Source organism: Castor canadensis, chromosome 19, assembly GCF_047511655.1.
Source record: "Castor canadensis chromosome 19, mCasCan1.hap1v2, whole genome shotgun sequence".
Lineage (NCBI taxonomy): Eukaryota > Metazoa > Chordata > Mammalia > Rodentia > Castoridae > Castor > Castor canadensis.
In genome coordinates, this window is record NC_133404.1 from 27,851,964 (window position 1) to 27,879,687 (window position 27,724).

Consider the following 27,724-nt stretch of genomic DNA (forward strand, 5'->3'; position numbering starts at 1 on the left):
AAAATAGTGGCTAATTAAACACAGCACTGTGATACTCCAAGAACGGATCTGATAACCCAGATGACTACTAAGTGACTAATGAGAAGGTAGCATGCACAGGGAAGATTCATATCCCAGGTGGTGAAGAGTGGGATGGTGTGGGATTTCATCATGCTACTCAAAATGGTACACTATTTCAAACATATCAACTGCTTACTTCTGGAAGTTTCCATCTAAAGTTTTTGGATCAAGGTTGAGTGGGTAAATGAAACCTAAGGTGGTGGTAGGAACTACTGCATTTACCACCTTAAAGTTCTCCCCGCCTCCTCCTCTTTTACTGTGGTTTTAAAGGTTTGGCTCCCACCCACTGGGCGTCTCAGCTCTGCCCCCACTGCTGCTAGATGATCCAATTCTGTAACAACTCTGAACATCATCCCTTCTTCTCTCTGACACTAATTCCTTGCTCTCCATCACAGCCCTGGGTTTTGGTTGTCTGTTTTAAGACAGAGATTTGGTATGTTGGCAGTGAATTCCTAGGCTCAGGTGATCCCCCTTGCTTCAGCTTCCCGAGTGCTGAAGTGCCAGGGTGCCTGGATAGGGTCGCAACTTTTTAGAAGGTGGAGTCAAGAGATGGGGGGGAGGTGATTGACACGATGTACAAGAGAAGGAGGAGTTGGGGTGACCTCTAGTTCTTCACCCTGGGCAACCAGGGATGGAGGTGATGCCAATAAGACTGGGGGACATTAGCTGAGAGGATGGATTCCACTGGGGAGCTGCTGGGGGTGTATGGCAGGGAGTGATCCCAGTGTGTTCTGTTCTCCTGGCTGAGCCTCCTTCAGTCCATAAAAATGAAACTTGCAGAAGTTCAACTGTTTTGTAGGAGTGTTGGTCTCCCAGATCACTGGATGGCCTAGAATAGCCAGGAGCTAGAGGGGGCAGTGAGGAGAAGCTGGGTGGAGTCATTTAGTCTGGTGTGTCCGCGGTCCCTCTGTGTGGAAGTGTCTGGCAGGTAAGTGGTGGATCATCTTAAACCTGAGAGTAGACAGTACCACAATAAAAAAGAAAATACTAAATAACTTGTAGGCAAATTGGGAGAAGAGATGGAGTTAGTAGTGACTGGATACCAGACCAAAGAACAAAATTAAATGGGCTCTATACACAAAAAATATTTTAAATAGGAAAATGTAATTTCTTAAAAAAAAACAAAACCCTAGTGTTCCAATAACAACAAAACTGTATGACAGCTAGCAAAAGATGGCCAAAATTGTATGTCAAAAAATATGTTATGTTTTATTGAAAACATAACAGAAGACTACATAAAGGAATAGATAAAAAATGACTATTCTACCCAAATTATCCTAAAAATAAAATGTAGTTACAAACAGTGTGTGTGTGTGAATGACAGAGAGGGAGAGAGAGAAAGAGAGACAATGTGTGAAAAGGATGAATAGCCAAGAAAATTCTGAAGACCACAGTGGGAGCTTACTCTACCAAATACAACACTAATTTAAAAAAAGAGTGTTTAACAAAATGGTGATGATAAAGAGACAAATCACAGACCAATGAAAAAGAAACAAACCTCAGAAATAGACATCCTCTAATATAGAAAACAGTTTGGCTCTGTAATAATTGATAATTATATAGATACAAAAAATAAACAAAAATTAGATCCACAGCCCTACCATACATGAAATTAACCCCAGATGGATTAATACCCTAAATGGGAAAGGCAGATGTCAAAACTTACAGAAAAAATAGAAGAAACTTTTATGACTTCAGGTAGGAAAATGTTTCTTAAAACATCACAAAGAAGGGCACCTCATAAAAGAAGTACCTTTGCCTGCATTAAAACTGAAAGCTTGTCAATGACAAACGACATCAAAAACAACCTTGAATGATGAATCACTGGCTATGAGAAGATCTTTATGACAAAGGATGATCATTTAGAATAATGATAACAACAACAACACAAAAACAACCCCAAGACAGAAACAAATGAAACAGGCAATGCACAGATGAGAAACACAAAGAGCCATCAACCACATGAAAAGTCGGATGACATCAGAAGCAAGAGCACCTCTTCTTCCATGGCACCTGAGGGGAGAGCAATAGGAAAAGCCTTGCACACATGGTGTCTTCCAACGCTGGAGTGTGCACTTTAGCAAAACTTTAGCATGTGCTGCTGCTTGAGCAGAACTCATTCATATTCTAGTACTGTTACACTAGTGAAAAACCACACACCTTCCAAGTCCATTGACAAAAGCTAGATGACTAAGTGGTAGAACATTCACGTAAAGCAAAGCTACACAGAAGTTACAAAGACAGAATTGATGTGAGCCAAATCTACATGGAAAAACATCAGGAATGATCATGGTGGATGACAACAAACTATGGGACCATTTGTGACAACTGTTAAGTGAAACTTTAGTGACATATGTACAGCTGTGCAGGGAAATGGCAAAACGAAGCCCAAGACAGCGGTTGCCTCTGCACAACCTCTGAGAGGCAGGCAGAGCTGAGGTGGGGGGGGGGGCTCCAGCTGCTCTGTAATATCTGAAAATGTATTTCCAATCTAAAGAACATGGCTAGAAGCAAATACTGTAAAGACAGTGCTATGGTTTGACTGCGTCCCCCAAATTTCATGTGTTGAAAACTTAATCCTCAATTTCATGTACCTATGGTATTTGGAGATGGGGTCTCTGGGAAGTGATTAGGGCTAGACTGAGGTCATGATGTTGGGACCCCATGATGCATTAATGGTTTTATGAGAGAAAGGAGAGACTGGAGCTAGCACACTTGCTCTGTCTTACCACGTGTTCTCTACCATGTTATGATGCAGGAAGGAGGCTCTTATCAGAGATCCAACACCTGACTCTTAAGACTTCCCCACCTCCAAAACTGTGAGCCAAATAAACTTGTTCTTTTTTTATAATACAATTTTATTAGCATATATTCATTATACAGGGGGAATTCATAGTGACAATTCTGATTATACTTATATTATACATTACCTCCATCGTTCTCTCCTCCTCCACCCCCTCCCCACCTCACTTAAAGCAATTTGAAGAATTTTCTCTCTTTCTTTCTCTCTTTTTCTTTTTCTTTCTTTTCTTTCTTTCTTTCCTTCTTTCTCTCTCTCTCTCTCTCCCTCCCTCCCTCTCTCTCTCTCCCTCCCTCCTTCCTTCTTTCTTTTTCAGTACTGGGGCTTGAACTCAGGGCCTATACCTTGAGCCACTCCACCAGCACTTTTTTTGTGATGGATTTTTTTGAGATAAGGTCTCATGAGCTATTTGCCCAGGGCTGGCTTAGAACCACAATCCTTTTAATCTCTGCCTCCTGAGTAGCTATGATTACAGGCATGAGCCACTGGTGTCCAGCTTTAAGAGGTTCCTTAGTTCTATTTCACATAGGTATATGAAGTCCACCTACCATAAACTGTCACTTAATCCCCTTCATTCACCATCGCCCCTCCCATTAGTACCCCACCACATGCACACTGTACCTATTTTATAGTTTTTCATTATTAATATTTAACTTGATGTTCAAAGGGGTGTCTCAATGTATGCCCACTGTGGGTATACTTTACTTTGGTTCATTCAACCCCTTTCATTACTCTTCCTTACCCGTTTACTTCCCACCCTCCACTTTTCAACAGCCTTCACATCTTAAGTTATTCAATATTACTGATGCTCTGTCATTCTCTTTTCCTTTCTCTCTTTCCCTGAGTTCCATAGAGTAGCTCCACTATTACAAACATGCTCTACATCTGAATTTGAATATGATCATTCTTGTTTTTGTATATAGGTTTTTCTTTTGGATCTATCTTCCACATATGAGTGAAAACACGTATCTTTTGTGTTTCTGATCCTGGCTAACATCACTTAACATGATGTCCTTCAATTGCATCCATTTACCTTCAAACCCCATGCCATTATTCCTTGTGGCTGAGTAATACTTCACTGTGTATATTTTCCACATTTTCTTGATCCATTTATCAGTTGTAGGGCATCTGGGTTGTTTCCAAAGCTTGGCTATTGTGAATAGTGCTGCAATGAACATTGGTGCACAGGTGTGTCTATTGTATCTTGTCTTATGTTCCTTTCAGTAGATGCCCAGGAGTGGTGTCACTGGATCATATGGCAGTTCTATCTTTAGTTTTTTGAGGAATCTCCATACTGCTTTCCACAGTGGTTGTACTAATTTGCATTCCTACCAACAGTGTATCGGGGTTCCTGCTTCACCATATACTCGCCAGCATTTTTGTTGTTATTACCCTTGATTATGACCATTCTAACTGGCGTGAGATGAAGTCTAAGTGCTGTTTTGATTTTTCATCTCTTTTATTACCAGGGAAGTTGAACACTTCTTCATGTATTTACTGGTCATTTGTACCTCTTCCTTTGAGAATAACCTCTAATTCATGTGCCCATTTCTTCACTGGGGGGTTGATTCTTTGGGGGCTGAGTTTTTTGAGTTCACTGTAAATTCTGGATATTATGCCCTTATCAAATGAGTAGGCATAGATTTTTTTCCCATACTGTGGGCTATCTCTGGAGTCTGGTGACTGTTTCCTTTGGTGTACAGAAGCTCTTTAGTTTGATGCAGTCCTATTTGTCCATTGTTTCTCTTAAATGCTGAGCTTTTTGTGTTTTGTTTAGGAAGTCATTCCCTATACCCATCTGATCCTGTGTATTTCCTACTGCTTCCTGGAGTTGTATCAAAGTTTCAGGGTTTATATTAAGCTCTTTGATCTACTTTGAGTTGATTTGGTACAGGGTGAAAGACAGGGATCTATAAGCATCTTTTTTTAATGAATTACTGGGTCTCGAGGATGTTGTTACAGTAATAGAAAACAGAATAACAGAGTGTTATCGTTTGTATATAAAGTGTGCCCCAAAAGGCTCTTATCTCCAGCTGGTGGTAGTATTGAGAGGTGATTGGATCATAAGAATACGAACCTCATCAACTGATTAACTCAATGACGAGTTTGTAGCCGAATGGGCACTATGAGGTGGGGCCCAGTTGAAGGAACTAGGTCCCTGGGGCGTGCCGTGGAAGGGTATATATCTTGCCCCCATTACTTCCGCTGCTTGCTGACCATGATAACAGTGGACAGCTTTTTTGCACTGCACCCTTCTACCGTCATGTTTCTGCCTCACCACAGGCCTGAAAGCAGTGGAGGTAGCCGGCCATGGACGAAAACCTCTGAAACCATGAGCCATAATAAACCTTCCTTCCTTTAAGTTGTTATTTTCAGGTATTTTGTCATAGTGCTAGAAAGCTGACTAAAGCAGTAAGACCCAACAAATCGGGTCTTACACTTTTCTGTATATTGAACTTGCTAATTTCTTAAAGATGGAGTTGCCCTGTCTCAGATGCACCAGGAGGCAAAAGGACAAGGGCCTGCTGGGGGCATCACAGTCATCTGAATAGAAATGACTCCTTGGCTGTCTGCTTGGCTACCACTGTGTCTCTTGTCTCCTACCAAATGGGTCTTTGGTGGTAGAGGAAGCTCCGGATTAAGCATTAAAACAGAAATACAGACGCCCCACCAATCATGAGACTGCAGCTCAGCTCTCAAATGTTCTGCAGTCTCCACTTTTGCTTTTCTAAAGGGTGAATAGCAAAGTCTGCCTCACTGACCTCCCTGAGGCTGGGGAAAGCGGCACTATGTATTTAAAAAGGCTGTGTGACCCTGTTCCCAAAGGATGTCCACTCAGAGAACCAACCTGGAACCTATGTAAAATCATACTACTGGGTCTTACTCCTCCCACAATACACTCTGCACCTATGCCAAAATCTCGGTCCTGTGGCTCCTCTGTTTGGACCATCTCCCCTGTGGCTTTGGTGTCCTAAGCCGTTCAATCTAACTGTATTCCACTCTGCCATGATTACATTAGTTCTTCTTCAAGATCCTGTAGTCAATTGCCTATTGATTGCTGAATTTCTTCAAATGCCTCAAAATGAATTTCTGAATCCATACATTTATTTCATCTCTATCTGTCTCATCTTTGATTTTATCCTCTTCTTCTTCACCCACTCACTTATCTGGCCTGGAATCTTTCAACAGCTTTATTAAGGGATGACTGACACATAATAATGTACACATACTTGAGCACACAGTTTGATGCACTGTGACACAGTAGTCATTTTGAGCTTTCATTCTTCCCTTCTGCCATTTTTATGCATTTTTTCCAATTGTCCCATCATTGCCTTATTCTAGGATATTTTCTTATATTTCATGTTTACCTCTCTACAATATAATCCCTTCTCCTTTCTCTTTCATTCTGGTACCAATCTAGGTAATTTTTAAATAAACAATGGGCATTGTTTCTAGTCTGGTACTTGCCCCACATGAGGTGATAAAGCTATTCATGGAGCCCCTTATTTCCTGTTTGGACACTTGTGTAACTGGAGTCCCTTTGAGTGTGAAATGGAGTCTACTAATACTTACGGTGGGATAGTCCTGAACACTCCAGTGTGCTGCTAAGCCTAGACAGACTTGACACAGAGCTCTCTTCTAAGACTTTGAAACAGAGAGCATGTTAACATCACAGAGGTCATACAGCATGAAGACAGGGACTATCTCTTGGTTGCTCCTTACCTGAGTGTACCAAAGACTATGCATCTCTGTCTGGGAGTGTGGAAGGGATTCCACCTGTTTCTCCCACAATACATCAGAGTTCTAGAGTTCCCAAGAAGCTGCCCTGAATCCTGTCATATCACAGCACCTCTCATAGTAGTGCTTACAGGATTTCTTCTCAGGAGAGGCTCCAGGGCAGCAATCTGGGAAGAAAGTGTGTGTGGTGGGAATGGGGGTCTGTGTTTATCTTAAAGCTGTGTTTGCATACACATTACCTTAGACCTTTAAAATATTTGCTTTCATGTCAAATCCTGAGAGGGCTGGAGATTTTGAGGGTCTTTAGCTCTCACCTTTCCAATAATTACTCCTTAGCATCATAATTCATTTTGTATCTAGCCCACCAAATATCTATACAAGTTGCTCTTCAAAATTAGGGCATACACTATGGCTTCTAGTGACTTCCCATAGGGCTCAAAGAGCTCTCTATAATACTTTGTTCCTATACGCAATATGTCTGGCAGAAATCTCAGAACATTAGAGAAAGGATTGGTTGCTATATCCTTCCTTAATGTCCAATGTAATGCAGGGTCCCAGTTTTATAGGTCACTTATTATTTTGGCTATGATTACAGGTAGGATATGTGTATGTGGCATCTGTGTTCACACAATCACTGTATCTAGAGCTGTGTTTGTTTGTTGGCATTCAGCAATCGAACCCTAAATATTTCAAAGTGCATTTCCCCACTTTCTCAGTGTCTTTTTTGTGGTACTAGCATTTGATCTCAGGGATTTGCTTATGCTGGACATTCTACCACTTGAGCCACATCCACAGTCATTTTAACTTTGGTTATCTTTGAGAAAGGGTCACATGTCTATGCCCGGTAACAACCTGGATCACAGTCTTCCTGTTTACACTTTATAGTTGGGATGACAGGTGCACACCACCATACCCAGCTTTTTATTGATGGAGATGGGGTGTCATGAGCTTTTTTTCCTGGGCTGTCCTCAAACCTTGATTCTCCTGATCTCTACCTCCTGAGCAGTTAGGATTACAGGTATGAGCTGCCTCACTTGGCTATACTTTCTTAGTTTCTTACTAGTCAATTGTTTTCTTATAGCTAACCTACCCCATCATTCATGCATACCTAAAATTTTGTCTGTCTCCTCACAGGGCAAAATACTGGCTTTCTCTTGGAACATAAAGAAAGACTGAAAATACTTGTAATTCAATGTGTTTTTATTTCCTTCACAGTGAAACTAATACACTGCATGGCAAGTGTCTGCTTTGCTTGTCTCTTGCCCTACTATCTCCAGAAGATAGAGTCTATATCTTTTATCTCTGTGCTTCTAGTGCCCAACCCAGGCACAGAAGAGGTGCTCCAAGTCTTTTCCTGAATGAATTGAATTAAAAATTCTTACCGAGGCTGGGTGTGGTATCCTATGCTTGCCATCCCAGCACTTGAGAGGGGGAGGCAGGTGGTTTACAAGTTCAAGGCTAGCCTGGGCTTCACAGGGAGTTCAAGGCCAGCCTGTGATACTCAGTAGGACCTTGCTCAAAAACAAAAATCTTATTGGAAAAAATTCTTACTGACTTCAAAAACAGTCCCAGAGTGTCACTCCTGCCAAGTGCCTCACTGTAAGCCACTGCCAATCAAAGAGAAAGGGTTCATCCATTCCCTGTGCTTACAGTTTAGAGAGGGGCAGGTGTCAATTTAAAGAGCCACTTAAACGCATCATTACAATTTGTGAAAGATGTCATGTGAAGATGAAGTACTAGGGGCTATGAGAACTTAGCATGTCATTGTCATCTGAAGTGAGGAGGAGACAGTCTTGGGGACAGAGACCTTAACCTTCCTTAACCTGTGGGATCTGATGCTGTCTCCAAGGAGACAGTGTGAGAAGTGAATTGAGTTAGAGGAAATCCAGCTGGTGGCCCCATCTTGTGGGGAAACAATTGCCACACACCTGGAGGGAGAAGCCTGTGTTAAGCAGTATGTGACAGTAGGGATTTTTCCTATCTTTAATGGATTGGAATTTGGAAAAGCAAGAAGGAGATGAGAGCCCAAGAGTGAGGATGTCCCAGAGAGATCCAGGAGATGGGATAGTGCAGGGAAATGACCACGTCAGGGGGTAGCCTTGGGGAAGGGCCACTGTGCTGGGATACAGAAGATGGGTTTTGGAGAAGGGGGTGTTAAAAGCTGAAGATGCCAGGGCTCTGTTTGACACTGCCCTGGAATGCAGTGTATCTTTCCTAGGAAGTGGAGACTTTGGGATATCCCTCCCACTGTGGGCAAAGTGGATAAGGTAAGACCTGGCATCATGGAAAACTTCATTGACTGTGCCATCCTGCACCTGCCTACTCTGTGCTTGGCTTTTCACGTCCCTGTCGTTGAGAGGAGGTGTGTATACATCTGAAGATCACCCACAAGTCCTACAGGGGACTGGAAGCACCAAGAGACAATCTGGGAGGTTGCTGGTACAAGCTGCTCCCTAAGGCTCTGCCCACCAGCCTTCCTCAGATTTAAAAATGATGGGACTGCCACCAAGAACACTCTTATTTGAACACATTGGACCTGGTTTTAACTCAGCAAGTTCAGACATGTCACAGGCTTTGTTGGGTGGACTGTCCACTGTGCATGACTACTTCAGAGGGTGGGCAACAATACCAATGTATGAGGATTTGTCAGTGTGAATGTCAGACCAAATGCAATATCTCCACCTCATAGGGGAAGGTGGATGCCAGCAGAATCAGAAGGCAGCAGGAGGAAACCAGGGGGCAGAGTTGCAATTCAGGGACTGAGTAGTCCTTAATGGTGAGGAAAGCCTGATATTTCTAGATCTTCTTTCACATGGGCCTCTGGTTGCTAGTGTAAGCAAGACAGTGGGAGTCTGACCTTTCCCATCTTAGACCACATCCCTTCTGGCCAGAGGGACCCCTTAGAAGCCAAGGGGTGAGATTCTTAAGCTGTATAAAGATGTAGTCCATCTGTTTTGCTCTGTGTAGCTGCCACTTCTGAAAAATGCAAAGGTCACTTTGAGGAAGGGTGTGGACTTGAGTGTACCTGTGTGAATGCATGTGTACCACGGTGGTTTGAACATGTGTGCGTGCATAAGTGTGTATGTGTACAGGCTCATGGTATATGGGTGTGTTTGCATAAGGGTGTGCACATGTGGGGTGCATGCACGGTGTGCATGTGTGTTGTACATGCATGTGGTTTGCATGTGTATTTGGTGCTATTTGTAAGTTCCATATGGTGTTTTGTACTGCCAGTTCATGCTGTAAGTTTCATTAGAAACTATTGACCATTCACTAACTCACAAAATCATTTTCATTTTTTTTAGCATGGTTAAGATCTTACTTAAATCAGGCATGGTGTTGCATGACTGTAATCCTAGCAAATTGGGAGGTGGAGACAGGAAGATCATGATTCAAGGCCAACTCTGGAAAAGTTTGTGAGGCCCTATCTCAAGAAAACAAAACACAAACAAAAGCATTGGGAGTGTGGCTCAAGTCCTTGCTTTGTAAGTGTGAGGTCCTAGTATTCCCAATATCGCAAATAAAATAAAATAATAAAATAACTTACTGAGATTAAATGATGAGTTTATACTTTACATGTCTAGGCTTTATCATGGTTCTCTTTTTTACTTTCTTAGAGATAAGATAGGCATCTTTAAGATAAGGTAAGAAAAGCACATAAACTTAGTAACTGATGGATGTCTTTGATCTCCTTGTCCATTGATAAGGTTTCTGGGGGTAATTTGGTTTTAATGTATCTTGATAAATTAAATCAGGTACATGAAACAATCAAACAAAAAAGGTTTTTCACTTGCTTTTGAGTTAAAATTAGGCCTTCTAATAGTTCACCACAATAGAACCATAAAGACATTCTTGAATACAGCAAAGAGCTATTGGGACAGATACAGGATCAGCATACCAAACATGTTCCACTAGTTAATTCTGTTATTTGTGACTTTAGAAAAGTCTGTTAATATTGATCAGAAAAAGTCACAATTTTATGCTGGGTTTGACTTGGTAAAGGTGACCATTAAACCATCAAAATTTCTGAAAAAATCTTATCATTTATTTTGTCATCTTAGCTTACAGGAATTTCAACATTATTTCATCAGGAAAGTGAATTTGCAGACTTGCTCTCTCAGGAGCATTCACCCACCACCGTCAAGGCCTTTGGGAACACAGACAAGACATCCTCACTTTTAGACACTGTTTCCTGAATATTTAGAATAAAATGCTCACAGCTAGTTACCTTCATCAAAGAGCAGGGAATGGGGTTTGGAGGACTGAGACCCCCCAAGGACCCTGCCCACTGCTCAGACTTGCTCAGAGACTCTCCCTCGGGGCTCGGTTTAGACATTGCCACCCTCTGGGCTAAGGCCTTCTCACCCACTCAATGGACACCTAAGCAACAGGACACTCCATCCTTCAGTCTCTACAAATCAGAGAATCCTGCCTGACTCAGTGCAACTTCATGTCTTTTTGCCATGCTCTCTTCCCTGCCCTCATCCAGTAAGGGTAAAGTACAAAGCTTTACCATAGCATGAGGCCTGATGTCCAAGAGAGTGGCTTGTATGCCCCCAGGATTCTCTGCTAAAGATCCAGACAGTCCAGGAGTAGGGGTGAGTAGGAAGGCAAAAAAAAGAAATTAATGAGCTTCAGGGCTTCCAAACCACAAGACAATCTGAGGGACAAGTGAATTGGCATCTGTGTCATATTCTAACTTCCAAATGTCTTCCCAGTTGGTCACAAAGATCAGCTTTAGCTTTTTTCTATAATGATGGACTGTCCCGGGTATCAGAGTGGAGGTGGATAGAATGATAGTGGGGAGGGTGGCATAACAGTAAGTAAGTAGCTAGCCAGATGTCATTAAGTCGGTATCAGTTAATTCAAATACTACTAAAATCAAAGTGTTTTGACTCCAAAGCCAATTATATGACATCTTTCCAGCATAAGATTGTGTTCATTAGATACCAAGAATGGATAATCAATAGTTTAGTATGGAAATTTAGACATGGAGTGTTACTAATCAGATAAACAGAGCCTCAAATGAGACTATGGAAAACATCAATGAACTCATTCTAATTACTGATCCAAAAGGAGAGAGCAAGGGAAACTAATCAAGGAGACATATCCTTTAGCCCCTTCTTTTGCTAAGTGTCAAAAACATTTTGTAAATTGCAGCAGAGACTGACATGGAAATCTGTGCACAGAAGTAGATCCACCTCTTCTAAGAGTGACTCTGTTTCCTATTACCCAGGTTTGTTCTGGTGTCCAAGAGTTTGAATTCTGACAAAGCAACACTGGGTCCCTGCAAAAGGCACCTTTCCTACAGGGAAAGTTATCAATCACAGTGTGCTTTGAATAACTTCTCAAGAGTAATGTTAGGCTAAAAATGATTGCACCACTAATTAACTAGATACCATGGCACTTAGATCTACATGACTGTCAGAGGAGAAGGATCTATAATTTTTATAAGAAGGAGGTAGAAAATCTTACTTAAGCTAAAAGCTATTTAAAGAGAACACAGTGCTTGAGTTAGCATTTAAAGGTTAGGGATATGCTTTAGTGCCCTCAGGTATCCATGTAACTCAGAGAAGAAATCTAAAAAAGATATAAAATATATTGCAAGTTCCAATGTAATGAGATAGAGACATTCATGAGTGACAGCTGTGACCAGAGAAGACAGCAGCTGTAATCTAAGAGTTAAAGCAGATTACAGGGCTCAAGGAATAAATGATGAAGACACAGAGAGTTGAGAAGAGAGCCTCAGAACTCAAAATGATATTGAAAGCAGAGCCAGAAAGGTAATACTCACAGCAGAAAACATAGCTAGGAAGAGAGACTTTAGAAAACCTGAGCAAAAGAGATAGAGGAAAAGGCAGCTATGAAAGACAGATAAAAGTGGCCCAAGAAATTCACTGTTATCACAAAAGAGAACAGAAAGTTTCAAATACATAGTTCAAGAAAACTTCTCCAAAATAAAAGCTGAAAGGACACATTGTATATCATGGAACTTTTGAAAAAGATTGATTAGCACAAGAAATATCACAGCAAAGCTTTGATAATTGAAAAATACTGTTGATCAAAACAATGTCCCACTGCATCAGACAGGATGGGCTAAGTTATGCTACATTGACAAATATCCCCCAAATCTCAGCAGATTAAAACAACAAAATTCATTTGGTTTTCATACAGGATATCCAAATATGGGTAAGGTGCAGAAGGTTCTTCTCATTGTAGTAACACAGGCTGATGGTGCAACCACCATGTATAATTTGTCATGGGAAAGAATGCTCTGGAGAGTCTCACACCACATTTGAAAACTCTGGATTGGAAGCAATACACATAAGTTTTGCTCACATGGCCCTCAAAACCCACAAGAGGATGAAATACAATCTTACAATCTAAGGAGAAAGTTGGAATGCTAGAAATGTTTTTAAAAGTATTAGTGACTGTTAAGATACCTAAAAAGGGAAAAAGTATCAGGCCAACTTTAATTTTTTTCTCTATAAAAATCTTGAATGCTAAAGAAGAATGACATGTCTAAGGTGCAAACTTGTTCCTTCAGAATTCTACCCCTGGGGGAGATAATCGTGTGGAAGAGGATTCCAGTCTCTGCTCAGGATGTAGAAAGCTAGAAAGAATATTGCTTCACCCTCACTCACCCTTACAACAATAACAAGACACTAGAGACTGAAACTTCCCAACTTAAGTTGACTCCATCCATCAGCTGAGATTGCAGGGTAATCAACTAACTCAAATTCTAAGGAAAAGTAAGACCCTCCAAGGAGAGACATGAGCACTTACCTGGGGCATATGCAATCAGACACCAGCTTTAGTGGATAAGATGGACAATATACAAGACCATTTAGCTACCTTAACAATGGGAAGAATCAAGTAGAAATGCTAGAAATGAAAAACACAATGACAGAAATGAAAAATGCTTTTGATACATAGTGTCATGAGTAGATTCAACACAGCTATGGGAAAAATGGCCGAGAGGGAATTTGGGGAATGACAGTCAATGTTATCAACCATGGTAGCAGACTATAGGAGTTAAAATATAGAAATTTCTAAGTGGCTGCAGAAAGAGACTAATTTTCAAGTCCACTCATGGTAAAAATTCCCGGCAAATTTAGAATAGGAGTAAACGTACACAGTCTGATAGTGGGCATCTATGAAAAACTTAGAGCATTATACTAAAATTATCTCTAAAATTGGACATGGGGCAAGAATTTTGTGCTCAACTCTTCTGTTCAGCATGCACTAGCTGGCAATTCTAGGAAGGAAATGGAAAACACTGAGATTGGAATGTGTGATGGGTAATTTTAGGTGTCAACAGACTGGATTACGGAATACCTAGAGAAACAGTCAAGCATTATTTCTGGGTGTGCCTATGAAGGAGCTTCAGGGAGACTGGTGGGTGAGTCAGTAAGCTGAGTGGGGAAGATCTACCCTCAATGTGGGCGAGCAACATCCAATTAGTTGGGTACACAAAAGAACAAAGAAGGCAGAGTAAAGGTGAGTTCTTTCTTCTTCCTCTTCCTCTACCTCTCCCTACCCCACCTCCTCCCTTTTCCCTCTCTCTCCCTCTCTCTCTTTTCTTTGGAAACTCTTCTTCTCATGCCCTGAGACATCAGATCTCTAAGCACTCAACTCCAGGATTATACCAGTGGCCTCTTTGATGCTCAGGCCTTTGGCCATAGACTGAGAGTTACACTCTCAGCTTCTGTGGTTCTGAAGCTTTTGAATTTGAACTGATCCTCCCTCCCAGCATCCCAGGATCTACAGCTTGCAGTTAGCCCACTGAAGGATTTATCAGCCTCCATAATCATGTGTGCCACCTCTTATGTTTATATCTGTATCTACAAATATCCTATTGGTTTTGGAGAACCCTGAATCACACAGAATGAAAAATATAAAATTTTCTCTCTTTGTATGTCTACCCAGAAAATCCAAAAGAATCTACAAAAAACTATGAAATCTAATAAATGAGTTTAGCAAAATCACAGATGCAGCCTCAGTAACAAATACAAATTTTGATATCTTACCAATGAATGAGATAGTATTTAAAGGTAACATTAAAGTAGCACCAATAAATGTATAATACTTTGAGCATAAATACCGTGAAATACATTAGGATCTATACTGAAAATTATACAATACTGATGAAAAAATGAAATACTGTTGAAACAAAACAAGATCTAAATAAATGGAGAGCTATGCCATTAGAAAGTCAATCATCTTTAAAGTTGTATACGGATTCCATGTAATCTCAATCAGTATCCCAGTAAGACTTCTATAGAATTTGACAAGCTCATTCGAAATTTATACAGATATGCAAAGAACTAGGATGGCTAAAGCAATTTTAGAAAATGACAAAATTGGAGGGCAGCAATAAGCAATAAATAGATGCCCACTTCCAATGGTTCCTTTTCCTATTGGTCTCAGATGAACCTCAGCTTCCTGCCCCCAAAACCATTGCTCCCTGCCTAGGCCCTCAGTTGGGGATATGGCAAGAACAGACTTCCCCTTCTCCTAACTCCTAAGCCACTGTTGCTACTTCTAGACAACTGGTTTCCCACCTCAATCGTCAGTCCTCCCTCCTCTGAGGATGGTCTCTGCCTATAGTTAATTTTTTAGACAAATTTAAGCAGAAGATTTCTTTTGCTTTCAACTGTGTATCACTGAAATTTCTTGTTGCTGTGACCAAATACCTGACACAAATCATTCAAATTTAAGCAGAAGATTTCTTTTGCTTTCAACTGTGTATCACTGAAATTTCTTGTTGCTGTGACCAAATACCTGACACAAATCATTTAAAAGAGGTAAGATTTTTGTTAGCTCATGGTTTCAGAGGGTTCAGTCCATGGTCACTTGGTTCTGTGTTTCTGGGCAACATGGCAGCAGGAGTGTGTGATTAAGAAACTTCTTCACCTCATTCAGACAGGAAGCAGAGAAAAAGGTAATACAGGAAGGGGCCAGGGAAAGATACAGTGCCCAAGGACATCCTTCTAGTGACCTACTTTCTCCAACGAGGCCCTGCCTTCTCCTTATGACCATCTTCTAGCAATGCCATCGTACTTTGACTCCATCAAGGGAGTAATCCATAGATGAAGTCTGAGCCCTAGTGACTTAAAGAGCTCTGGATAAGGTCCTCACAGACACATCCAGAAGTGTGCTTTACTAGTCTCCTAGGCATTTGTCAATTCAATCAAGTTGACAATTAAGATTAACCATCACACATGTTTACCATCATCCTGGGCAATTTGAATACCCATGAGAAGAGCCATTGACCAGGATCCATTAGTAAGGTAAGTTTGCCATCTTTGACTTGAACTTGGTGACTTCAGTAGTTTTCACTTTATTCCATTTTGGCTACACCATACCAAAAGCTTTTCACATCAGGGTACTAGGACAGTGAAATGAGGTGAGCTTGCAGGGCAACCAGCTCACCCTGGGCCCAAGTCTGAATCTTACAGACAATTTTGTTTTTCTAACACATCATTGCCTTTTAAGCCACAGTTACCTCTTCAGGGGCTGGAGATGCATGGGTCTTGTGTCCCACTGCAGAAAGGTATCAGGGAAACTACAAGGCTTTGGGACAATGAGCCAAATATCCCAAAACCATTAGCTGAAGAGTAGGAAGTGACTTACAGGTTTAACTTTATCTTATACTGCTGTGGTTTGGATAAGTGTTCCCAAATGTTAAAGGATTTTGTCCTGGGGTGACACTAGTTGGATGTGGTGGGTTCTTTAGGAAGTGGAACACTGTGGGAGGTCCATAGGGCATTGCAGTTGCTGTCTCCAAGGGGGTTGAGGAAACTTGGTCCCTTCCTCTTTCTCTTTTGCACCCTGGCTTATGATAAGGTGAGTGGTTTTGTTCTACCATGTGCTCTTACCATGATGTGCAGCTTCGTCACAGGGCCAAAGCAAAAGTCAAAATAACCCTTTTTCTTTTATGAGTTGGTTATCTCAAGTATTTTCTCTTTTGGGTGGTACTGGGATTTGAACTCAAGACCTAGTGCTTGCTAGGCAGGCACTCTTATCACTTGAACCACACCTTCAGCCCTCTTTGCTATTATTTTTTCTTGAGCCAAACTCAGACTGTGATCTTCCTATCTGTGGGACTATAGATGCATGCCATTACACCTAACTTATTGTTGAGATGGGGTCTTCTTAAGTTTTGTGCCAAGGCTGGCTTTGAACCATGATTCTCCCAATCTTGCCTGTAGCTGGGATTACAGAGTGAGTCACTGTACCTGTCCCAAGTATTTTTTTATAGTGATGGAAAGTACATTAACATACACACACATACACACACACATACATACACATGGACTCCAGAGCCTTAAGATTCCCCTGGGGATTTTTCAGCTCTTCCAGAAAATTGGTGGTCATGTTGTAATTAAGATATATGGTCTTACTACATTCTTTAACAATTATGGAAAGAAAACATACCCAGGTTGAAGGGATAACTTAGGAAAGACAGAATGAGATGTCAGAGTAAGGAATGGTTGCCCATGTCCCTCCCAGGAGGACTGTGAAATGCTGTGTCAGGCCTTGGGACTGATCCTGAAGTGGCCCATGACAGAGTGAGGTATTTACTATGGTTGTCTGTAATGTGGGATGGCAAGAAATGCCTAATACCATGATAGGATGGCATGTACTGCCGTTTTGCAGTTCTGCTTCCTCCAGCCTTGCTGGATTTGTCACTCTGCTCCACTGTTGGGATGAACTTGGCCCATTCATCTATCTATGTGAAACAAGGCAGGTGCTGGGAGCCACCTTGTAAATAAGGTGTATCCTCCCTGTCTATGGGTCTCTGCTTGTTAGCCAGACACTGACCACCCATAGAAGAGTAACTGTAAGTATACAACTGCAAGTGGACATTCTCTTATTTTTTTTTAGAAAGGATATATTTTAGTAAAACAGGATAAAGTATGGAGAAGAGGGAGAGATAGAGAAAGAGAAACATTTTCTGTTCCTCACACAGGAAATAGAAGCAAAGACTCGACTTGACACACTTCATTCTTTCACTCTGAATTCGGGTGGCTCTCTGTGGAACTTTCCAGTTTCCTGACCACATCCTGTAAATACAATCTTACCACCAACCGAGTGTTCCTTTGGCTACATCACACCTTTTCAAAAGTTTTAGCACACTTTCATTTGCAAAAGGAAAGAACTGAGTTCACTGTTTATATATATTTGCAAGCAGTTGGTTTGGGTTTTCAGGAATAAAATAACACTTGTAAGAAGACAAAAAAGGAATAATAGAAACTATATTTCTGCATCTTTTTAAAAAAAAATCAGATACTTTCTATGAGAATAGATTGCTATGGGAGATGGGAGACTGTAAGATTTCTTTCTCCAAATATTTTTTTAAAAAGCAAAATAAATACCCATCTGTTCAATGAGGGTGTGACAGCAAAGAATGTCAGAAAAGTGATAAAAATGCATCATCTCGTCATTTGTAAAGAACTCTTTCAATCATTTGCACTTGTCAGAGGCAGAAAAATGAAGCAGTAAGATTGGAAACCGAGATCCAGAAAGCAACAGCTTCCAAATGGAAATCTGTAATTCTTTCATGTGTTCTCCGGAAAGATCTTCCCTCTGGCATTGAGCCTACCTGGATGAATCATGAGCTGAAAAGAATCTATATGTTAATAAATCTTCCTAAGTGTCTGTAAGGCATGGGGAAATGCATGCACTAGCACTGCGGGGCGGGTCACCTTCAAGGTCAGCCTCACAGCGTTGCAGTTCTCCTGCAGAGGGTTCAGTTTCAGCGTCTCCCCAAGGTTGCTGCAGCCCGATGACTGGTGCTGCAGCTCACAGCAGACACACACCTCCACGCTGTCAAACTTGATCTAGACAGAGGAACACAGACAGACCTCACCGTTAAATGGTATTCGACACCTGAGGGTACGTTCAAGCAACAAAATTAAGGATATATGACAATGGCTCAGTTCAAAGTATTCCATTAAAGCAAAGACCAAATTCAGTGACCAAGCCCATGAAAAACACCGTCATTCATTCTGCAAATTCCTGTTTTCAAAGCAATGAGTAAAAAAGAAAAGGTACATTTGAAGAAATCGAAGCTCTACAATCCAGAAAATTGCAGGTGAGTTAGAGAGAGATACAAGTCATATGAAAATCACTCACATGGATTTGTGCATGGAGGTGTGTTACCATAGCTCTGGGCCTTGGCTCATTGTCCTCTCACAGGCAGAAATTTCTTCCTTCCTTCCTTCCGTCCTTCCCTCCCTCTCTCCCTCTTTCCCTCCCTTCCTCCTTCTGCCCCTCCCTCCTTCCCTTCCTTCCTTTCCTCCTTCTTTGCAACTCTTACTCATCCATCAACACCCAACTCTAGCTCCATCTTTTAAGACCTCATCTAGTTTTCTACCCCCACTCTATGTGACATTTTATCCAGCTACAATTCTATCTCATCACCACACTGTTAACAGTTGCTGCTGAATTGTGGGTGTTTAGTAAATGCTGAGGAAATAAAAACAACTTGGAAAATCAAAAACCATAAGAGGAAAGAAATGCACTCCAAGCATTTTTTAAAAACAGCAAAATAGACCAAAAGAGAATGTGAATCTCCATGATAGAGAAGAAAACAGTTACCAGCATCTGACAGGAAAGGGAATTTAATAATAATTAAAAAAAGCTTAGTTGCAAAATGACTAAAATGACAAGTGATTAAATCTATAAGATTTCATTTAAAAGAGCACACAACATGAAGCAAATTATTTCTTTTAGATGAGGAGGTACCCTACTGCTCAATAAATAATAATAAATGCTTTATACCAGCTAACTCAAACCACAACTGTTTGTGTATTTGTGTGTATATATAAGTTTTGGTTTTTTTTAAAGGCAGGGTCTTGCTATGTGACCCATGCTGGTCTCAAACTCACAGTCCTCCTGCTTCATCCTCTTAGATGTTTAGATTGCAGGTGTGAGACACCATGCCCAGCAAAGTGCAAGTATTTTTCAGACAAATATTATCAATTTTTAACTGTAACAAATGATTTTTCATTGCATGACATATTACAAAGGATAATGCTACAAAACCTTCAAGTATTAGCATGCCTCCAGTCCTAAATTCTAGATGTGAGATAGTACAGCATCCCAGAGTAAAGGAATGTGGACATCTTCATCTGAAGCACACTTTGTCCACACAGCACACTCACTGTAGGTGCGGAACCCAGTGATACCCATGTATCACTTTTGAGATGAGATTTTTCTCTTTGCTTTTTTGCATTCACCTGAATGGTGCTGGCTGGGACACCTATAAATAAGCATCACCTCCTCCTCTTCCTCCCCTTCCCCACTCCTCTTTCTTTTATTTTGGTGGTACTAGGGTTAGAACTCAGGGTCTTGTGCCTCCTAGTCAGGCATTTTATCATGAGTCCTGCCCACAGCCCTTTGTGCCTTAGCTAGTTTTCTCAGATAGGGTTTCACACTTTTTGCCTGGGCTAGCTTTGTAACCCAGTCCTCCTATCTATGCTTTTCAAGTAACTGGGACAAGTCTTTTTGTTGTGTTTTTATGGGCTCTCCCATTCTGGTCCTTCTCTGGCAGTTATTTTTCCAAAATGATTTTTTTCCTTTTCACTTTCACTTTCCAGGTGCATTGACCTGTGCTTTCTAGCTTTACTATGTCAATACCAGGACAGAACAGCTTAAGATCAGCCCCATGAGTGACCTCCTGTCAGGGGGTCTTTGTGACTGGCTGTCATGGGCAAAATACAGGCAGAAATGACAGCTCTGAGCCTAGACCTCTACAGACTTCGTTTCTGCACACCCTCTCCCAGAACTTCAGACTTTTACCAAGAGATAACAAGACCAAGCCCCATATAGCTGTCAGTCCTCCAGCCTAGGCATCATCAAGAGACTCCCAGAACACACCTGTAGATCTGGTTTGCCCCATGGAACATGCATACACAACATTACACAGAAGGGTCAAATTGTTTTCAAATTATACTCCCACTAACGGAATGAGAGTCTAGGCTGGCTTTCATTCTCACCACTGCCTGGTAATATTGAACTTGAACAATTTTGTATATGGGGTGGGTTACAAAATGGCATTTAATTTTAGGGGGTGTCTTGTTTTTATCTTTTCCCATTTTCTTCACCTTTCCTATCATGAAATATAACATCTATACAGAAAAAGTGCACAGAGCAAACCTGTACAGTTAAGTGATGTATCATTAAGCAAGCACTACCAGACCATGGCGGAACCCATTATCCCACCTCTTGGAAGCAGCAGCTCACTGTTTTGGCACTTTTGTGCTTCCACCTTTGTGCCTCTATGTTTAGAGACATTTATAATTTTACCATTTACACTGTAGCTCAGTACACTCATTTTCCTAAATTGCTATAAAAGCAATCATACCTAATCTTTTCAGTATTTGGCTTCTTTTGCTCAAAATTATAAGATTCATCCACGTTACTGGATATAGAAGTAGTTGGTTGATAGTCACTGGATCATATTACATTGCAGAAATACCCTGTCATTTATGCCCTTCTTCTCACTGATGACAGTTCAGTTCGTGCTAATTTTGAGCAGTTAAATCTAACATTGCAATGACATTCTGCACTGCTCTCTTGGTATGCATGTATGCACATTTCTTTTGGGTATAATATGCCTATTGAATGGAGCTTTTGGGTACCTGGAGATCTTCAGTGTTAGCAGACAATGCATGATCAATTTCAAGAGTAGTTTTGCTATTTATACACTCAAGGGCCTTCACTGCTCCATGGGCTGGCTTACTCTTGGGAGTTCAGTTTTTTTAATTTTAGTTAGGAAAGTTGTAGTGGAGGTATTTCATCAAAATGAAGGATTAAGCCAAGAAAAAGAAAGAAGAGGGGATCTAACACAGAAAAGGGACAAGGAGAAGAGGATGTTCTTGCATGGCAAATACACAGACTGCCTATAAGAACTAGTCCAAGCTGAAGTAGGAGACAGAGGCTCACTAGAACCGTTTCTACAGAGAAGATGAAGCTGAAAGGACACCTGATGGGTAGGCTCATACCAGAGGAGTTCTTCAGATCTTGGAGAGTCTGAAATGAATTAGACAGAGATATAGGACCCCAAACAGACAATAAAACAATTATAACTTCAGAATAAAATATCAATCATACATGTGTATGGATTTGAATTGTGGCTTTCAAATATTTTCTCACATTCTATAGTTTGTCTTTTCATCTTATCAGGGCCGTTAGTGGAGAAAAAGTTTTAAATTTTGATGAAGTCCAACTTACTAATTTTTGCTCTTATTCCTTTGATGTTGACCTGATTGCTTTTTGCTTACCCTTGATCCTAAAGATTTACTCCTATTTATCTAAGGGCTTTACAGTTTTATTTTTATATTTAAATTCATAAACATTTCAGCTAATTTTATATAAGATACAAGACTTAACTTGCACATGATTATTTCTGCCTATGGATGTCTAATTGCTTTAACATTTATGGAAAAGGCTGTGTTTTCTGCATTGAATTGCTTTGTCCTTTGTTAAAGTTGAGACATATTTGTGTGAGTCCGTTTCTAGGTTCTCTGTTCTGTCCCATTAATCTGTGTGTCTGTCTCCCCATGGACTACACACACTTGATTACTGCAACTTTCAGTCTAGAAATTGCATGGACTGATTCTTCCCATTTTATTCTTCTTTTTCAAAGCTATTTCTTTGCCTTCCATATGCATTTTGGAATAAGATTGTCTATGTCTACAAAAAGTCTTGTTGGCATTTTGATAAACGTTACATTAAACCTGCATAACAGCTTGGGAAGAAATGATATCCTTAGTAGGGGGAGTCTTCCAATTCAAGAAAATAGTTCATCTCTCCACTTATTTATGTTTATTTCATGATTATTATGCAGTTTTCAGTGTACATGTTCTATGCTTTGTTAGACTTACATCTATGTAATCTTTGAGTGATTTCAAATGGTGTTGCATTGTTAGTATCCACATTGTCATTGTTGATGTAGAAAAATACAACTTTGTTTTGTATCTTTATCTCTATGTCCTGCAACCTTGCTGAATTGCTGAGTAGTTCCAGTTGTTGATGTTGTTTATTACTGTTTATTGTTGTTTTCAAGATTCTAATTGGTTTTCTAAGTGGGTTAGCGTTACTTTTATTTCTGCCTTTCTGATCTGTGTGCCTTTTGTTTTACTGTATTATTGTATTGGCTTGAACTTCAACATTACTATGTTCTGTATTGAATAAGAATGGTTTGTCTTGTTCCTAATTTTAGGAGAAAAGCATCCAGTCTTCCATCCTTTAGTGTGTTAGCTGTAGGTTTTTGTAGTTACTTCTTCAAGTTGAGGAAGTACTCTATGCTTATTTTTCTGAGTTAATTTTTAATCACAAAAGGGTCTTCACTTTTGTCAAATGCTTTTTTGCATCAACTAATACAACTATGTGATTTTTCTTCTTTAGCCTGTTAATATGGATTGAATTGATTTTTTTGTGAATATTGAACTAGCATTGCATCCCTGGAATAAACCCCTTTTGTAATGATGTGATTATTTTTACACATGTCAAGTTTACATTTGCTATCATGTTTTTGGGTTTGGATTTGTGTGTGTGTGTGTGTGTGTGTGTGTGTGTGTGTGTGTGTGTGTGGTGGTTCTAGGGCTCAAATTCAGGGCCTCACTCTTGCTAGGTAGGCATGGTAACCATTTGAGCCCCTCTGCCAGCCCTTTTCAGGACAAGCTTTGAACTGAGATTCTCCTGATCTCTGCCTCCTAAGTAGCTAGGATCACAGGAGTGAGCCACCAGTGCTAGCTTGTTATTATGGTTTGAGGATTTTTGCATCTATTTATGAGGAGTCTTTTTTTGTGTTTTTGGTAGCATGTTAATACTATTTCCATAAATCATTTGGGAAGTGTTATTTCCCTTCCATTTCCTGGGAGGTTGTGTAGAAATAGTGTTAATTCTCTGAATGTTTCTTAGAATTCTCCAGTGAAACCGTCTGGACTTGGAGAATTTGTTTTGATGAATTTTTAAATTACAAATTTGATTTTCTCAATAGTTACAAGGTTATTCAAATTGTTTCATATTGAATGAATGTCATAGTCTGTATTTTTCAAGAAATTGGCTAATTTCATCTAAGTTATAAAGTCTGTGTGACGTTGTTCATGTTATCCCTTGTTATCTTATGAAGTCTATGGGGTCCATAGTTGTATCCCTGCTTCATTCCAGATCTCAGAAGTATGTGTCTTCTGTCTCTTTTTTTTTTCTAGAGCTGTGTCAATTCTGGTAATCTTATTAAAGTACCAAATTCTCTTTTAAATTTTGTTCAAACTGGCTGTCTGTTTTCCCATTTCCCTGATTTCTGCTCTTATCTCGATTACTTCCTTTTTCTTGTTTCAGGTTGATTTTTCTCTTCAGTTTTAAAATTTTATTGTAGTTGACAAATACAATTATATATATCATACGTTGGTGGTGGTACAATGGTCTGGATGTTTATTTTGAATCGTAGAATAAGTAAATCAAGCTAATTAACAAACCCATCATCTCATGTGTGATTTTTTTCATAGTGAAGCAATTCAAAATCTACTTTTAGTGATTTTGAAATATACAAGGCATTATTACTTACTGTATTTTTCATTCTGTGCAATAGTAATGCTCATTCCAGCTCAGTGAAACTCTGTACCCTTTGATCAACATCTTCCCTCTCTTCACCCCCCAGACTTTAGAAATCATTGCTCTGTTTCTTTGAGTCCATTATTTTGATATTACATATAAGTGAGATCAGGTGATATTTGTCTTTCTGTGCCTGGCTTATTTCATTTAGCATAATGGTCTCTGGGATCATCAATGTTGTTACAAGTGACAGAATTTCCATCTTTTTAAAGGTTGACCAATATTCCATTGTGTATATGTACTGCATTTTCTTTATGCATTCATCCAATGATGGGCATTTAGGTTGCTTCCATATCTTAGCTATGATGAAGAGCAACGAAGCTGAAAGTGTAGACATCTTTTCAGCATACGTAGTTCATATCCTTTGGATGTGTACCAAGAAGTGAGGGAGCTGGAACATATGGCAGTTTTAGTTTTCTAAGGAACTTCCATGTTGTTTTTCATAGTGGTTGTATTAATTTATATTCCCTCCCACAGTGACCATGTTGCTCAAAAGACCCACAGCTTCATTTAGACAGGAGGAGCAAGCTTTAGCTTTAAGTCATTTAAGAACAGAAGAGAACTATTTAAACATGATAAAGACTTTTACCACAGATAAACAGCAAAATTTTACCTGAAGAAAGACTGAAGGCAATCCCACTTGGATCAGGAATGTAACAGTCACCCATAATCATCACCATAATTTTGTTTTAGGAGTTTAGTTAATGCAATAGGAAGATATTATAAATCATATAGGTATTAGAAAAGATAGAATCCTCTTCATTTTCAAATGATATGATTGAATATCTAAAAATATTTAAGAGACTAATACCAAAAACTAATGGAATTAATAACAATATTTGCTATGTCAACTACAACATATCAGTAAAAAACAGTTAAAATGGCAAAATATTCTATCCACAGAAACAAAAATAGAAACTACTTAGAAAAAAGTTAAACAAGAAAATTAAATGACGTAGATGAACTTATGTGTAAGCTGTTTTAAAAGAGCAGGAATTCAGGAATAGTGAGTCATTCTATCTGGTCACCCACTACCACCAAGCCCACCCCCTTGGCTTGGGAGTCCCCACCCTACCTGTCTTATGCTTTTTCATCATGCCTTGCAGGGAGTGAGCAAGCAGGTAATCAGACTCTACCCATAAGATGGGCACACACGACTTTAGACACACCTTGGGTCACAAAGAAGCAGGCACAGAATAGACTCCATTCTGGCACAAGGAGCAACAGATATATTCCTCCTTTAGAGGAGGAAGGAACTGAGTTTTAGGAAGCAGAGTCCAGGACCCAGGGTCAGCAGGGTCAGAAACACACTGCTGGCTGGTTCTCAGCCTGGTGGTGATGATGTGTGTAGGAACCCAGCTTGACATGACTCCTGCCATCTTGGCTGTAATCACTAGTTTGCTTGCTGGGTGGCCTGAACGTGCATCCCAGCTCCCATATTGTTAAGATAGTCAGTCAAGAATATTGTGTTGGTCAGTGATGCCCAGGCAGCTTATTAAGTGATGCTGGGCATGTTAACAGTTTTTGAGAAAGGCCAGGTACATTCTAGTTGGTCATGAACTACCTTTGTTTAGCTTAACGTATTAACCCTTCCTTCTGGCTTGGAGTATGGGGATCTGTCTGTATTGCAGCTTTCTAAGACATGCTTCTGCTTGTAAAGTCACCAATAAATTGAACTTCATACAATTCTGGATTTGCCTGCCACTTTCTTCACTCTCAGAGCACCTTCTCCCTTCCTTTCTTTTCTTTTCCTTTTTTTTTTTTTTTTGGTGGGACTGGGGTTCAAACACAGAGCTTCACATTTGCAAAGCAGGTATTGTACCACTTGAGCCACACCTCCAGTCCATTTTGCTCTTGTTATTTGGGAGATGGTGTCTTGTGAACTGTTTTCCCAGGGTAAGCTTGAACCTCAATCCTGCCAATCTCAGCCTCCCAAGTAGCTAGGATTTCAGTTGTAAGCTGCTGGCACCAGACTCACTTTCTGCTTTGGGCAAAGTTCTTAATCACTGGTACCGGGTTTTTCAAAAATGATGGAGTTTCCCTCAAAGCAGTTCTTTGATATGTTTCAGAATGTTACTTCTTTCCTGGCTTTGTAGGCTCCAAACTTAGCTTCTGATTATTCTATAAGTTTTTTTGAGGGGGAGTCATATACAATTCATTCTAGGTGAAAACTAGATAGAATTGGCGTCTGACTGATACATCCAACCTGAGTCAGGGCAGGTGCATCGGCTCCTAATAGAAAGCTCAGCATCCTTAAAAAGCTTGGTCCTTCCCAACAAATGCATTCATGGGTGGGACCCTAATCACCCTAATCAGACTCCCACTGCAGTAGATGGAACTGGACAATATTATTCAAAAGACTTTATAGAACAATAATAATAATAAAGTCAAAAGACTTTATTAGAACAATTATTGTTCTAATAATAATAGAACAATAAGATTTTATAGAACAATAATTTTAGATAAGAATTATCTAAAACATTTTGAAAAAAGGATGATAGGGATGAGTATTAGTCTTATTTTTAAGATGTTATAATCAAAACAGTAAGGTAATGATTTAAACATAGAGAAATCAGTGAGTGACACAGAACAGTTTCAGAAACAGGACCTACTGTCTACAGGAACATAATATATGAATAATTACACTTCGATTCAGTAGGAAAATGATAGTTTGCTTAATAAAAGGTGCTAGCTTCCTAAGCTATTCATTCACATAAAAAGTAAAATATCTTCTGAGCAAGGACCTAAATCAAAACAATAAATACTCAAGAAAATATAAAAGGGCATTTGCATTAACCCAGCATGTGGGGTTCCGTGAAAAGCAAAGCCAGAAATCTAGCAGCTGTCAACTATCAAAACAAAAGCTAGATTGGCATGGTCTCAGGGATGACGGAGTGCCAGGCCTGGGGCTGGCCAGCCAGAACAGACACGTTTACCCCCAAGGCTGCTGTGCCCTGCATCATAGATCTTGAGCTCTCAGATCTGATTTTTAGGAATTTCACAAAAAGTTAATACCCCTAAGACCATCCATTTACAATGAGAAAGAGGACATGCATGCAAATGCAGAGGGAATTAAAAACAAGAGGAAATTGCTAAGAATAACTTTGTGCCAGTAAACTTTCAAGTCTATAAAAATTAGTGATTTTCAATGAAAATGCCAAGTAACAAAATTGGCATGCATTTAAGGAGGATTGCAAAAACAAGAATAGATTTAGCACCATGGAAGAGGTCTTATAAGGCACTAGCTGAAGACATCTAGGTGGCCTGGAAAACTTGCCATCTCCTTCAGGTGCACAGCTGAGATGAAGTCCTTCACCACCACCTCCTCCCCCACCAGATATGCTACTAAAGACTCCAAGTCCTGGAAAAGTACAGGTGGAACAGCTTCTTCCTGGACCTGCCTCTTGGCTGAACAGGCTCGAGGTACCAGGGGTGCATTGATCCTGGCCCCTGGGAAGTGGGAGACATGGCCTCTAAAAAGGTTCCTCTGGTGTACAG

General features: G+C 40.2%; 1 protein-coding gene across 4 annotated transcripts in view; it reads right to left on the reverse strand.

Moving 5' to 3' along the window:
- The window catches only part of Entrep2 (endosomal transmembrane epsin interactor 2), a 469,028-nt gene that overhangs the window by 67,045 nt on the left and 374,259 nt on the right, over positions 1-27,724 (reverse strand). For all 4 annotated transcript variants that reach the window (XM_074061963.1, XM_074061962.1, XM_074061964.1 and 1 more), the window contains exon 4: positions 18,310-18,444. In XM_074061963.1, the coding sequence (XP_073918064.1) occupies positions 18,310-18,444 (135 nt within the window). The remainder of the gene's footprint in view (positions 1-18,309; positions 18,445-27,724) is intronic.